The sequence below is a fragment of the Cydia pomonella genome, chromosome 7, assembly GCF_033807575.1.
Source record: "Cydia pomonella isolate Wapato2018A chromosome 7, ilCydPomo1, whole genome shotgun sequence".
Taxonomy (NCBI): domain Eukaryota; kingdom Metazoa; phylum Arthropoda; class Insecta; order Lepidoptera; family Tortricidae; genus Cydia; species Cydia pomonella.
In genome coordinates, this window is record NC_084709.1 from 2,787,452 (window position 1) to 2,804,144 (window position 16,693).

At 37.2% G+C, this 16,693-nt stretch overlaps 1 protein-coding gene across 3 annotated transcripts in view; it reads left to right on the top strand.

Moving 5' to 3' along the window:
• Nucleotides 1-16,693, top strand: part of LOC133519600 (uncharacterized) — a 79,782-nt gene that overhangs the window by 8,365 nt on the left and 54,724 nt on the right. For all 3 annotated transcript variants that reach the window (XM_061853627.1, XM_061853626.1, XM_061853628.1), the window contains 5 exons: nt 2,310-2,408; nt 6,412-6,465; nt 11,595-11,687; nt 13,841-13,900; nt 15,956-16,033. In XM_061853627.1, coding sequence (XP_061709611.1) covers nt 2,310-2,408; nt 6,412-6,465; nt 11,595-11,687; nt 13,841-13,900; nt 15,956-16,033 — 384 coding nt within the window. The remainder of the gene's footprint in view (nt 1-2,309; nt 2,409-6,411; nt 6,466-11,594; nt 11,688-13,840; nt 13,901-15,955; nt 16,034-16,693) is intronic.

A 16,693-nucleotide genomic window follows, 5' to 3' on the forward strand; every position in this document is an offset into this window, starting at 1 on the left:
TTTGTAGATCTTCTAACATTTGCATGTCCAGCCGTCGAATATGGCTGGCATTATACGAAATTTTTCAAATTATTGAACTAAAAAAAAAAAAAAAATCAAGACAATTACAATATCTTCATGACTATCCCAAACAACTTACCCGTTGACTTTGAAATGTAGGAAAATAAAATAGAAAATTCTAGTTGTAAAATCAAAACCAATTATTACTATACAGAAATTTTCTCTGATGCCTCAACTACTGGGTGGGGGGTAGCATGATGAGAACAGAAGGCAAGAGGTCCATGTAATGCAGACGTGACAGATGCAATCAAAAACCATATAATTCAGCTAGGAATTATGTCGGGATTTATAAGTCTAAAATTATAATTTAGGAACTTGTACAATAAACAAATTCTTCATCGCATTAATAATACGAGTATTTAATCGAATGAGAGGCATTCAGTTCCCTCATTTGACAGAAATCACTAAGCAACTTTGGCAATATTGCGAAATGAAAAACTATTTGTGTTCGCCTCATATACGTATTCGCTCTGGCGGATCATTTTATAGCGAATCAGGAGTCATCCTGATACAGAGTGGGAACTTGCTAACTACGCATTTTAAAAATATTGTAAATGAATTTGGCTGTAAATAAATACCAAATACCCGTTTCATATATTTTGGCTTAGCCCTTAGACCCCGACGCGTATACGATAAATGCATTTACAGTCTTCTGGTTTAACTTTTACTTCTATGCCTTTCTCCCATTCATTTAAAATCATTAAGAAAAATTACTTACGATAAAGCCAGAGGTATAATGATGTTTCCACGAGGCTCACACAGCCATGGTATCCACTTTTCAAAAGTTTATTAGTTACAAAACTTTTATTACTGGATGCAACTAATAATTTCATTTTGTCCGCTACTTCCAGCCGCCGGGAGAAATTTATCCGCGAAGCGATGCTAAGAAGTGGTATCCCACCATCTTCGACGCATATACTATTATATTCATTATCTATTAATTCATATAAACAGTATGAAGGGTGTTTTAAAAATAGGTAAATTTATTGTATAAAGAAAATTTTTAATATATAAATTCCAGAAAATCATAATTACGATTTTTAACAATTTTGTTTTCTAATGGTGCCTAATATGTAAAATTAAATTTTTATAGATCTGCCCTCTCACTGATTGCTAACAAAAACTCTCCGATATCGATGATTTAAAGCGATTTTAAAAGGAGTATTTCGCTCTAGACCTCCGCTTCCTAAATATAATGAAACTTGGGATCCATCAATCGTGTTAATACTTTTTGGCAAAATGGTGTCCCAATGAAGATTTAACTCACGGGCAGATACCTTAAAAAATTAATAACACTTTCGACTGTCATAACATTAACAGCTCATAGAGTACAAACACTGGCTAATATTAAAACATGTTATATTGAAATATCTCAGATAAAATTAAAACCCAGATCTAATTAAAACATTGTGAATCGGTTCTACACAACCATTACTGATCATGCCGTTTTTTAATGGGAAGCCAGAGATTTGTCCGACAAGAACAGTTAACTCATATTTACAAAAGACTAAAAATATTAGAAATCAAAAAATTATAATGGTTCTGTTGATCCAAATGACGATGATTGCTTTGGCTTAACAATCATGAGAAGTTAAATATATTGAAATGTTAAGTAAATCTCAAAGATTATATTAAGTAATAAAGATTACCTCCTAGTCAATATATATACATACATACTCAATCAATGTAAACATCCATTTATAAAGTAAATCAATAAATAATGATTTATGAGTAGGTAGGTACCTTAAGGTATTTCATTCTATTGCTCATACTTTTACGATCATTGTCTCTAAAAGTCTACATGTGTCTCTTATGCTAATATAGAGGACGAAACCGAGTATAATTAGAGATTAAACGAACTTACCTGTAAGTGAAGTTCTATCCTAATTATGCGAAGGTTTCGTCCGAAGATATTAGCAACCCCCCCCCCCCTCCGCATTGTCTTACTAGTATTACACCCCATTGATCGTAAAAATATGACAAACCTGCTGGTTATACTCTCAAAGAAATGAAGTACAGGTAGACAGTTGGGAGCTGGTAGGCAATCTACCTTACAAAAAAAAAAAAAAAAAAACTTAAAATTCTCAAAATAGTGTGAAATGGCATGCGCTACGCGATACTACATGTGTCTCTTATGCTAATATCTTCGGACGAAACCTTCGCATAATTAGGATAGAACTTCACTTACAGGTAAGTTCGTTTAATCTCTAATTATGTATCAATAATATAATATACATTTAATTTTACAGTGCAAAAGACAGCCCGCGTGGTGGCGTTACGACGTATGTTTGTGCGTCGCTGGGATCTCATCAAGAAGTCAACCATTCGTAGATCGCGGAATTCATCAGGTATTTACGCAGTGGCACTTACGTGAGCGAATGACTCGCAAACGCGAAGCGGCGCGGGTAAATCAATCCTTTGATTGATAAGTACGTATGGAAGTGTCGTATGCGGGCGATCTCATTGCGAACGCAAATGCCGTGGGCCGCCGCGCCGCGCCGCTTCGCGTTTGCGAGTTATTCGCTCACGTAAGCCGCTGCGTTACACACCTTGATAATGATCTTTTTCACATTCTATCTGTTTTTGAACAGTTCTTATTTTGTTCTTGCTGGTTATTATTTATAAGACTACCTCCGCATTGTTTTTACAATTATTACGTTGTAACGTATTTATTTCTATTTTAAGATTTAGGTTTTAAGTTTAAGGGTCCACTGAAGCTCAGCGTCGTTGCACTCCCAAGTAGCATTTTACTCCATTTAAGAGTACACATTTAGTTCCCAGGTGTACTTGAAGCATTATTACAGTTCACTCGTGATGTATAAGCTGCATTATTGCGATTAATAACACCTATACCTGTTTAAGGGACTTATAGGAGGGTAGAGTTATACTTTTATACGACTGTTGGTGTTATAATACTCTAACAACTATCCTTTAGTCAGCCGTCTGACTAAGAGCATTATAGGAGGGTAGAGATACGGCAACCGCTGTTTAACAGCCTACTTGTACGATGTTGTAGAGCTAGCATTTTAATAGAACACACATGGTCATTTATAAAGCCAAAAGCTGTTATGTTTACTTGTTTGAGACTGTTATACAGCTAGTAGCTGTAGTAGGACTTGTTTGTGATCATTAAAATAACCTTTTTTTACTAGCTGTACAGAAGTGTTTAAATGGTTCGCATGTGCACTGTAGGCTGTTAAAAGGATTATATGTGTTGTCCATTAACATCAATAGCAGTTTATTTGTCCACAAGTACTACTCTAATTTGCTGTAAGCTGAAAATGAATGTGAATGTGATATTCTATTACACTTATCCCACAAGCTGTGTGTTTATATTACGTCGCGTGCAAAACTTGACTATTAGTACCTGGGCTAGGCGATTTAACGGACAATAATTATTATTGCGGATCTCTAAAATTTCAGTATATTGAAAGAATTATACGATGATACACAATTGACCTAAACTACATCTTAAAGCTGTACATTAGTTCACATTAGAATAAATTTATAGACATTGGCTCTGTAGTGGTACAAATGTGGGACTTTTTATAGGTAACAGCATTCTAACAGAACACATGTGAACCTATTATACGCTCACCGCATTAAATTGGAGTTATATCAGTTCACATAGCCGTATTTCATTTCCACCATTTTGTTCTGCGTAACCTAAAATATTTACCAAATAACTCTCCAAAATTATCATGCAGATTTATCACAAAATACGCAGATAGAGCGATTGAGTTTTGGTTTCATGCTATAATTAATTACCGTAGTATAATTATAATGCCAATATAATGTCAAAAACTGAAAATTGTTGATTTCCTCTCAGCCAGTTTTAAATATTTTAAAATGAATATCGCGTTTTTACAGAGGCGCGTGAATATTTTAGCTGTAAATATGTATACATTTCACGATAAACTTGCATTCCCATAGCATTTAACATTATTAAGTATTTAAAACAGGTACCTTACCGGTACCTTACCGCGTGTTATCATAAAATTTATCCAAAGGATATCCGCCGGTGTTTCTGATGGCACACAAAAAACCAAACTAATGAGGAATAAATAAAATAAAGAAATATAAATGGACCCACGTGAATTTTAGGTAGCACTGGAGTACTTTTGTCGGATTTTATAACTGTGATAGCTGTGTATTTAGCCACTTGTTACTCTTTATTACACTCATGTACGTTGTATGGTTCACACTGCGTCCCATATAGTGCCATTAGTCAGCCTTAAGTCCGATGTTACTACTTAAACTGCTATTATACTGCTAATGTACAGCCATAGTGAACTTAAGGCTGTCTAATTTGTGCCCAAACTGGTTCTATAAGAGCATTATAGCAAGCTATACAGCTCTTATACAGCTGACTTACACAGCTTGTGGAGTACATGTGAACGACTAGACATCTCATATAGAACCCCGAATGCCACTTGGGCTATGTGCTCCGACACGTGCTGAGTGGTATCCTCTGTAGGACAACAAATTACTAAAGTCAAATGTTAATTTTAAGATTGTTATGTGTTGTTTCAAATAAATTATTTTCATTTTCATTTCATTTCATTTTCATATTGGACAATTTTTATTATAGGTCACATGCATACATCGTTAAACTGTACTGTAGGTACGAGTATAAACGGTTAGCTCAGAATTAGTTGGCTAACCCTGGAACGCGCAAGTGTCCCTAACACTCGGCCCGATTCGAAGAATGAGATACGATAACGATAAGTTCTGGTTTAGTTACGTTCTCATTTAGATATCGCTTGTATGTCGTATAATTGACAGAAGCAGCTCAATTCGGGCAACCAATGTCACTTTGACGTTAGAAATACCGTAGATAGATCTTATTGGGATCACAGCGGAATCGAAATAAACGTCAATTTTGACATGTCGTTTAAGTTATCGATATTTTAAAGATCTTTCCAATATCTTAAACGTGTCTTAATCATCGAATCGGGCCGACTACTTAACTCTTGTATCTCTGCTTCTACTCTGAGATTTACGCCACTCTGGTCTCATCTCAGCCTGAGGATAAGTAGCCATACTTCACCTAATTAGGCATATCCTAGCGTGGTGGTATTGGATAACACTGGAAAACAGCCCCTCTTTGATAGTGAGGTCGTGAGTTGGAATTACTAAGATATTATATGATTAAATATAATAACTTATTGTATATAAATACAAATTGTGTAAAAGATATCGTTCTAGGTTTTGAACTCCAGACCTCAGTCTCGAGAAGTGTTGGTATGACACAGTTTGAGCCAATAACGAATTAATATCATTTGGGTAACTTACCTTTTTTCTGGAATTACTACACAAAACGAAATCATATTTTAAATAAGGCGGGTTTAATAAATATTTAGGTTCGATATTTTATCTTTTATTTTTAAATTTTCTAACCAAATTAAGTTTTAAATAAAAAAGTAAAGTAAAAAATATTTTTATCTCGTTTGTAACTTTATTCATGTCATGGAATTGTTCGATTGTGTACAAGTTAGTCCGAGCACGCATTCATGTCTAAAAGAGGTAGGTGTAATGTTATTTACCTTTTCGGACACGGTTAGAATTTCAGCAATACGTTTAAACGTGATTGTATTAGGTGTATATTTGGACAGATAACACGTTTTCTATAAATAAAGACCAATTTTAAACAAATAATAAATAAATAAATATTATAGGGACATTTTTAAACAAATTGACTAAGTCCCACGGTAAGCCCTAGAACTAGAAGGCCTGTGTTGTGGGTACTCAGACAACGATATACATAATATTATATAATTACTTAAATCAAAGTTGTTATATTGTTATTCCATTTCTATCTGTGAGTACCTGTAATTGGCTTTGTATTGTTACCTAAATCTGCATAATGTTTTTGTAGCTGTTGGTACTCCTTAAAATAAATAAATAAATGCCCTTACCGGGATTCGAGCCCAGGACCATCGGCTTCACTATCCACTAGGCCAGACCAGTCGTCAATAATAATAATAAATATAGATTAATACATGTATTAATCTATATTTCTTTGTCTTTCCCATCACGGAACAATGGTGTTGGTGGAGGCGTGCGCGGAGCCGAAGCCAACACGTAGAGACCCTTTTGACACTTTAATGAAATGTAATGGGTATACCTAGCGGATGTTGCCCTTGCCCATGTCATGGGACGCACGCAGAGGCAGCACCCGCCAGGGTGTAAGGACTATTTGAGAGTTGATGGAATCTAAAATGAACTGGGCTATTGGGTGAAAGCGATGGACTAAATACTGGGCTATGGGATAAAAAAAATATTAATCTATATTTATTATTATGATGGGTGAATTGCTAAAAATAAGAATTATTTCTTATATTGTTCTAGTTACACGGAAAGAAACCAAAACCAGTTGTAAAAAATCTGTATACAATGAAGTTGGTGAGTAAAATAAATGTTTATTTTTATTGTATAAAAAACATTATCCTGTTAGAATTAGCTATTCGGCCCGATTCGAAGAATGAGATACGATAACGATAATTTCTGGTTTAGCCCTGGTTTAGGTTTTTATAAGTTCTCATTTAGATATCGTTTATATGTCGTATAATTAACAGCAGCTCGATTCGGGCAACCAATGCCACTTTGACGTTAGGAATATCGTAGATAGATCTTATTGGTATCACAGCGAAATCGAAATAGTTAAACGTCAATTTTGACATGTCGTGTAGTTATTGATCTTTTAACGGTTTTTCCAAGATCTTAAACGTGTCTTAAGAGGCTGTTAACACCCAATGTCCTTGAAATTGATGTTACTTAAACAGTTTTTTAAGAAAGACTATTTGTTTTAGTCAAGTAAGAAAAATATAATTATATTAATTATATTTCAAAGACCGTGGTGGTACTCGATACACGATTGAACGAAATCGGCTCGATAGAAAATAGTTGCAAAGATTGGTCTTAAAATCACAATTAAACGGTTTTATGTCTTTATTGTTTTGACTTATGGGTCTGCAATTAAAATCACAATTTCAAAACATTTATATCTAAACCGTGGTTGAGTAAAATATTACACTAATAATCCACTTTTTTTTATTTAAATATTTTTCTTATTATTCCCTTGCCCAGGCCCAGTAACATGCGACAGTGCTATCACAAATAGACAGTGTGCGCGCTTTAGGTATTGACAGCCTCTTAATCATTCTTCGAATCGGGCCGATTGCATTGAATGCGCGTTTGTTACCATATTACTGTCAGGCGTTGTGGTTTCAAATCACTCCTAGTATTTGTCGATAGTATTCAAACATCAGAATGTCCATATAAATGTAACTTTTATTTTAGTATTAACTTTTTGGGTGTTCAAATCACATTTCAGCGGGTTCGAGTGAAGAATTGTTCCATTTTACACACTTGTAGGAAATGTAGGATACGGCCTGATTAGAAGAATGATTAAGACACGTTTAAGATCTTGGAAAGATCATTAAAAGATCGATAACTAAACGACATGTCAACATTGACGTTTATTTCGATTCCGCTGTGATCCCAAAAAGATCTATCTACGTCAAAAAGACATTGGTTGCCCGAATCGAGCTGCTTCTGTCAATTTTACGACACACAAACGATATCTAAATGAGAACTTATCTAAACCAGAAATTATCTTTATCGTATTTCATTATTCGAATCGGGCCCATAGAAACAAAAGTGCTCAATGGCGGACGCACCGCCTTAAACGTGTAACTAACCTAAGAACTCGCGAACGTCCTGAAACCACTTGTACATTGGTAAATACGATTTAGGACAATTATTTTTAGCTATAGCTTCGACCGATAAAACGTTTTAGTTAGATTAGGAAAATCCCGATGTCTAAGCCACCAAGAAAATGTGACATGTTGTGACAAGGGGGAGGGTGAGTCACAAACTTTGTGACGTCACTTTAAGCATTCAAGCATCAGTAACCGTAGATTTATTTAAAAAAACACAAACTTTTTTATTCGCTGCACAGTTAAATAACAAGTTATTGGAACGATAATTGTTTTTATTCGTTTAAATTTTCTTTCCTAATCAGTTTTGGGTTATAAAATTACTAATATTTCTTTAATCAAAAATATTTTGATGAAATATTAATTCTATTTGCCGATTTCGTTGAAAACAAAATTGCCAAAAATGTGACGTCACACTAGGGGGGGAGGGGTTTGCTAAATGTGACCATGTGTGACAAGGAGCGGGGAGGGGTCAAAAAACCTAGAAAAAGTTGCGATGTAATTAATGGATGCCCCTTAGTATATGATGGCGTAAATAATTTGTTTTTATATTCCATGATATTTATAATCATCCACCGTATCCTAAATATAGCTTTTCATATTTTCCAGTACGCTTATGTAGCTCAAAAAGCCAGTAACGGGCAGTAAAACTTCCCACTTTATGGCTTGCCATAGGGACGAGATTTGTTTGTATATTTATACGAATAACCCGTCAAAGCGTCCTTATGGTAAGCGACAAAGTGGGACGTTTCGCCGGCCGTGGACAAAAATGTTCTTATTTACGTGATGGCTTGCCTTTTGAACTTCAGTTAGCTTTTCTTTTCTCTTCTTCTTCTTCAGTCGGTCCCTCAATGCTGAGGAACGTGACATCATGTCCTTCTGTTGAAAACCAGATTCCTACATAGGCTTCTTTTCCAAGCGCTTGCTGGCCTCGTGCAGTTTTAATTGAATAGGTGCAGTTATTTCGGTAGACTATCTAGTAGGGGGAGGGCCCTGAGATTTTGTGCCTTCAACTTTGCCCGTCATAATAACTCTCTCTAGGATATCCGGGGAGCGGCGTGAGAGATGGACCCGGGTACGTCCTTAAACTACGTCCACAAGAGAGGTATGGGCATTGTGAATGTCTTCTCGCTTTGTGTGGTAGGGCACAGGACAGTGGATGTCATTCCAGATCTAGAGCAGAGCCCAACTGGGGAAGTACCTCCACCTTACAGAAAACCGCAGCCAAATAACACTAGACCCTACTCATAGTGTTGTGTTCCTGCCGGTGAGTAAGGTTGCCAGAGCTCAACGAGGGGCGGGAGGGGGTTAGGGTCGGCAACGCGCATGTAACTCCTCTGGAGTTGCAGGCGTACATAGGCTACGGATACTGTGTACCATCAGGCCGTTTGCTTGTTTGCCACCGACGTAGTATAAAGAAAAAAATATATGTCCGAAGTATATGAGAATTAGGTCCTAGCATATAGTTGCCAACCGGCGTTTTATGCGTAGCTCTTCCAATATGGACTTATTAGCACGCATAGCCAACGTATCCGTAAATGCCGGCGCAAACACCACATCTCAAACGCTTGCTTTTCTTTTACCGTAAACGTTATTCTAGATCTTTAAGTCTTAGCATGGTAAAAATAACTTCTTGTCTTCATTTTTGTTTATTATGTTATGGTCGAATAAAGCAACTGAGCAAAAGGAAGTGTCGAAAGATTTACGAGTTTACTAGAAGCTAGGAGCTTTCTAAGTTAGTGTATTTTGGGAAAAAAGCCATGTATTCCTTTAATTCAATTTCCATACTACACGACACTAAGAGGGTCTAGAAAGAAGTATAGGTATATGAGAAATATTTCATTCATGATTAAGGCAGGTTTGAGAAAAAACATTTTCCAGAATATCAATATCTTGGAAGGAAAATGGGGAATACGTTTGTTTACAAAAGTAGTCGTCCATTATCCTCTTAAACAAAACCCAAGTACTTCTCTCCATCCATTCATAGATTTGTATTAATTTCAATTTTTAAAATGAATATTATTATTTTGAATTAAGTAACCTCCAATACAAAAACAAATGAAAACATAATTAATATAAAGTTAACTACATAAAGTTGTTCACCTATCAAGTGTTTATGAAACTTAAAAGGACGCTTTTAATTTAAAATAATTATCATAGAAATATGCACATATTTTGTAAAACAAAGAATTTCACAACTTCATAATAGTTTATGAAATGCAAACAGCTGCAACTGGCTACAGAGGTTTTTAGTATTTTACACTTTTTTTATTTAACCGGAGAAAAAAGGAGAATATTTAATAAAATAATTTTAATGTAACGTTTTTGCATTATTCTTTTGATTATGAGAAATAAAAATATTGTACTTGAAAAAGGTTTCTTGTTGAAAACAAGTCATGTTTAATGTACCTACCTGTTATAGTCCGTGTCATCCACGATGACGTGCAGATTAGTCAAATCTAACCTTTAATAACCTGGCAATACGAGTCAAGGCACGCGTCTTCGTGAATGACACGATCTATTATTATCATCGTTGCACTCTCATACGAGAGATATGCTACTCAACTAGGAACCCTTATAGTCTGTCTGTCTGTCTGTCTGTCTGTCTGTCTGTCTGTCTATCTGTCTGTCTGTCTGTCCGTCCATCCGTCGGTCCGTCCGTCCATCCGTCCGTCCGTCCGTCCGTCCGTCCGTCCGTCCGTCTGTCTGTCTGTCTGTCTGTCTGTCCGAGGCTTTGCTCCGTGTTCGTTAGTGCTAGAAAGCTGAAATTCGGCATGGATATATAAATCAATAAAGCCGACAAAGTCGTACAATAAAATCTAAAAAAAATTGTTTTTTTAGGGTACCTACCCTACACTTAAAGTGGGGTAAACATTTTTTTTTCTTCAACCCTACAGTGTGGGATATCGTTGGAAAGGTTTTTCAAAACTAATAGCGGTCTTCAACAAACATTTCTTGATAAAGTAAATATACTCGGAGATAATTGCTCCGAAAGAAAAAAAAAATGTGTCCTTCCCCTCTAACTTTTGAACCATAGGTCCAAAAAATATGAAAAAATATCTTGAAAGTAGAGCTTAACAAAGACATTAAATGAAAACTAAAGCGGATATAATCAGGTTAGCTGTTTTTGAGTTATCGCATAAAGTTTCCCCTTCATAGTAAAACGACGTACACCCACAGTTCATCCCTTGGTTAACAATCTACCATACTTTAAGGTCCAGTTTAGCTTATTGTGACGGATGAGTAACTACGGAACCCTATTCTGAGCATGGCCCGACATGCTCTTGGCCGGTTTTTTAAGGTTCCCTTGGCCAAAATGGCAAATACGGAACCCCTATAGTTTCATCATGTTCGTCTGTCCATCCCTCCGTTCCTCTACCTGTGTACGTTTAATTCGTTCACCTACTCGAAAATGTTGTAAAACCAAATAATATGTTTGAAAAAATATACTTAACGCTTTAACGGTCAAGATTTAAAAAGAAGTACAAGATTCAACACTCAACTCCTCTTTAAGGTCCTAAATATTTTGCATAAAAAAAATACAGAAAGATGTTGTTATAGGCTGGTCATTTTACACGTATAACATCTATCCCCCTTACCTACTCATAAAACTTAACGGCCTGAAATTATGTTTTATTTCTTTCTTACAAATATATATGTCAAAATGACATATTAAAACAAACCATTCATAGCTGATTCAGGCCAGTAATGAGTTTATGAATAACGCCATAAGTTAATTTCTGTTAAGTTTTCTCAGTCAAGTGTACACGTAAGAATGTATTATAATATCTAAATATACCTATGATATTTTAGGAACGGAAATGGACACCATGATCAACGCGGCAACTATTACATCGAGTTTGGCCAAAAGTCGACATTTTAACTTATTACGAGACACAGCAGCAGGTTTGTAATAGTGTTATTTAAAAATAACGGTTAATAATAGTTATTTGAGTTTTCTGCTTTAATGGCTCAGTTTCATTGGTGCGAAATGGGCTAGAAATCATGCTCAAATTCAGCTTGAATGTGTCCCAGTGGTCTCAATCTTCGCTGCCTATCCGGTATGGTGGTCTCGGAATTCGTCGAGCGCACGATGTCGGACTGGTGGCATTCATAGCCTCCACTCAAGCTTCCATGGAACTTGTCACTCGAATCTTACCAGTAAACGGTGGCAATGTCCGAATCCCTTTTCTGGAAGAAGCCTTTTATGAGTGGAAGGCTAGGTGCCCAAATGATGCGAGACCCGAAAATCTGAAGCTTCAAAGATCCTGGGACGACATTCTCAGCAAGAAAACATACGACGACCTACTCGAAGCCGCTATGGATGTCGATGTGGCACGTTTGAAAGCAGTGGCATTGCCTGAATACGGAGCATGGTTGCACGCACTACCATCACCACACTTGGGCACACTCCGCAAAGGCGTGGTACTACGACTGGGCAGTGCTGTTTGCAAACCCCACCAGTGTGTGTGCGGGGCTGCAGTCCAAAAAAACGGTCACCACGGACTGAGCTGCGTTCGTTGCGCCGGTAGGTTGTCCAGACACCAGTGCATTAACGAAATTATTCGACGTGCACTGGTGTCTGCGAATGTGCCTTGTGTCTTGGACCCCCAAGGCATAAACAGGACCGACGGAAAAAGACCAGACGGTCTGACACTGATCCCATGGGCGCGAGGACGTAGCCTCATTTGGGACGCGACGTGCGTAAGCACATTTGCCCCTTCGCATCTCAGCCACACGATACACAAAGCTGGAGCTGCTGCCGAAAACGCCGCCAAATTGAAACGGGCTACATACTCAAATCTGGAGCCAACCTTCGATTTTGTACCAGTAGCCGTTGAGACCAGTGGCCCTTGGTGCGCGGATGCTAAAAGATTTATAAGAAAGTTGGGTCAACGCCTCCGAGAAAAAAGTGGCGACCCCAGGTCCGGCGCATATTTGGTCCAGCATATTTCGTTGGCCATCCAAAGAGGTAACGCCAGCAGCCTGCTAGGCACATTTACCCGGGTACCTGTCGACCCTAGTATATATTATAATATTGTATTTTTTTTAGATTTAGTTTTTATGTTTGTTAATTACTATACAAAAGCACATGTAAATAAAGTAGCAGAATATTTTTAAACTGTCAGTCAAAACTTCCTGCAAAGCTTAACAGCTTATGCTATGCTTATGCAGCTTGAAGATTATATTCGTCAAATAAGTGGCAAGTAGCTTATTCAGGACTTTACTTGAACATTCTGGAACAGGCCCTTAATTTGGCAAATGTATGTTCTTTCTTGGCTTCCTTCTTTCCTCCTACCACATCCCAGTTGCCTCCTTATGTGTGTTCTACCGCTTGTACAATGGGCTGTGCTCTGAAGAATTGTTTGACATGATGCCCACGGCTACTTTCTATCACCGCACCGCCCGCCGTCGGCAGGGTGTTCATCCTCACACCCTAGAACCTAAATGGTCACGCACTGTGCGGTTTAAGAGGAACTTCCTCCCGCGCACGCTCCGGTTGTGGAATGAGCTACCTGCCGAGGTTTTCCCGAGGGTCTACAGTATGAGGTTCTTCAAAAAAGGAGTGTACAGATTTTTAAAGGGTCGGCAACGCGCATGTAACACCTCTGGAGTTGCAGGCGTCCATAGGCTACGGTGACTGCTTACCATCAGGCGGGCCGTATGCTTGCTTGCCACCGTCGTGGTATAAAAAAAAAACCACATGTGGGGCAAAATAATCAGATGCAAATGTTGAGTTATATCCTTATGTTAGCTAGTAGAATTAACTTTTAAATGATAATTATTGTATTATGTTCATTTGGATTGGATTTAATTAATTTTTATTCATAGTTAGTAGTTTCCTCGTGTTGGGGTGGTGAAAAATTTTGTGTTTCACTCGAAGGCAAAACTCGCACCGCTCGTGGTTCAATTTTGGAATCTTTCGCTTGCTCGGGTATCAATATTAACACGAGGGGTTAAACAACAACTTTGCCCCCTTGTAAAACAAATAAATATGATCATAATGACGCATGGCGGTCAGAATATTCATATTATTATATAAATTATTCTGCTTTCAGCGACATCTGGTTTATCAGTTAAGAAAAGGAAGGGTCTGTGTGTTGCCACAAGTATCAGCGGTAAGTGATTACAGTGTTTGTTATTTATTACGATTTTTTTTTATTGCATCAACAATAAATAATAAATTGCTCTGATATTTAGATCAAGATGATATTTGTAAAATTTGACGATTTAAAAGTGCTTGTTGCTAGGCCTATTTGAATAAAGAATATATTGACTTGACTTGACTTCAGGTTTTAATATAATTAACTAAAAGAAATGAAAAATCCAATTCAAGAAGTATTAAATAATGTATTATCCCGTTTATACGCGCTAGCAATATTTTTGAAGTCGGTTTTTCTTCTCCTCGCGTTGTCCTGGCATTTTGCCATGGCTTATAGGAACCTGGGGTCCGCTTGACAACTATTCCCTAGATTTGGCGTAGGCACTAGTTTTTACGAAAGCATCTGCAATCTGACCTTCCAACCCAGAGTGTAAACTAGGCCTTATTGGGATTAGTCCGGTTTCCTTACGATGTTTTCCTTCACCGAAAAGCGCTTCACTTGCAGCTTTGAATATTGCCCAATATACAATATCCCGCTATTGAAAAAAGTTGTGATTGGTTAATGAAAGTTTTGATTAGCTAAAAATCAATCCTCTTGCGCCGCTTGCGCGGCATCGAAGTATTTTTACGTTGATAATCTGCGCGCAGTACAGTAAGACACCTTCTTTATACTGTGGTACAGTTGCGGCGCTCGCAGCACAGTACTGCTTCTTCTTGGCTGTATATGTAAATAAAAAAATAAATATATTAGGATATTCTTACAGAAATGTCCTTATTAATGGTCTGACTCTATGTTGCGCTAGGTAAGCCTGAACCTCTTTTTATTTGTCACACTTCTCATCATGTGGTCTCCATTTCTTCTCATGACGTGCCCATACCTTCTCAGGTGGTTTTCGCGGAGTTTGTCTTCGATTTTAGCGACTTTGAAGGTTCTTTTTATGTATATTTGTATATCTTATCGATCCAAGAAACTCTAGAAACTCGCGGCGCACGTGAGGCTACTCGTATTTTTGATATCTATGTTAACGGCACCAATCATGGAACATTTAAGAGAAAATTTTGAGTATTTTTGATATTTCACCGATATCTGTAAAATATCTACCACTTTATGCTTTAAAAGTTGAATGTCCCATTCGTCCTTTATGTTTTCTATGTATTTATGAAAGCTACTGCAATTGGTTTCAATATTATTAACCAATTACAACTATGGTTTTTTGCTCCAGTCATGGGATGTATGGCGCCATTCATTTTCAAACTAACAAATATCAATGAAAGATTAAAATTAAACAGCTCTTTGGCTCTTGTTTATGGTAAAATGCTGGAAGTGATTAAAATCTGATGGTAAATACTTGTTTTCCAGGATTTGTCTTTACCATCCCATTACTGGTGCCTGTTCCATTATAGGGGTGTCTACTATAACAGAAGGTCCGTTCCCGCCGTTCTTGAAAATACATACCTAAACTTGCCCGACTCACTAGGGTTGCTTCTGTATTAATTTTAAAAAGGAGTAGGTAATATAAGTTTACAGACATACATACATCGATTCGTTTATACATACATCTTATCATGTTTACATTCCTTAGAGACTGCATTTTGACGTGCATGACAGTAGGTACCTACGAAGCGGCGGGGACGTCAAGTGAGCAACGCGCGCACAGGGCGACTAAGCTCTGCCCGAGAGTGCCCGAGAACAACTCATTGGTACGAGTTGGGGTTTGAACCCGCGACCTCCGGATTTCAAGTCGCACGCTCTTACCGCTAGGCCACCAGCGCTCTTAACATATATATCATATTTTTGAAGTGGGTGCCAAGTCAAATCTTAAATGTGTCAACACATCGTCCAATCGGATGCCGACCCTGGTGTAAGCGTATTATTGACCCGCGGTCACTATTTGACTTGATACCATACCATGTGCCTGTAAAAATCGTCTGTGTGCGTGCGGCGAAAATGGCACTTTGTACTGAGCGGACTCTGCTCCAGCGCGCGCCGCCGCTATTTACTTTGTGACTATAGATAGACTATTACAGTTATTCTTGTTCCTTATTTGTGAATTATGGTGTCAATTTTCAGATGTGAAGCACCTACTGCCTGCACCAACGGTATATCACGCTGGGACACAGATTACGAGAAGTCCGTTTTCGAATAAAGGTACAGATATAAGTATAACTTTATATACAAAGAGAATTTGAAATTTAACACATATCAGTGAAAGAATAAGGATCAAAATCTAATGGCGTTCTAAAAATTGTAATCATGTGTCGAAAGATGACAGTAAATTTACTGTGGCTAGAAAGTTTTCTGTGACAATCCACCTCTATTTGAAATTCTCTTTGATACTTATACACCGTGTTTTTATTGAATTCCGTTGACTTCGTGGTATGGATAAGTACGTTTAAGGAAACTAAATGGTATAGTTTTTTATAAACGAAGTATTTAAATGTTGCATATAGTGTTGTTGTAACACGGGCATTACATTTAATTCTACCAAACAATTGAAATATGGTATATCAAAGTAATTTTAAACATCGATCGTCCGAGATAGTAGTTACGTTTAGTAGCAAATGTATAAACTCGCACAAAACACTCATCAATAATATGTAAACAGGCCCTAAGGCAAGTGTATATGCTTCTAAGGGCCTTATCAGATAACATTTAACTATCGATTATCTCCAAAATGGAGATAATTAGAATACCGGTCTCTTTGAGGAAGTTATTTAATTTAAGCTCATGAATTCACCCTTGAAATTAACGGAAATAAAAAACACGGTGTATAAATACAGATGCGCAAGGTGCGGAAAGTTTCTAAAA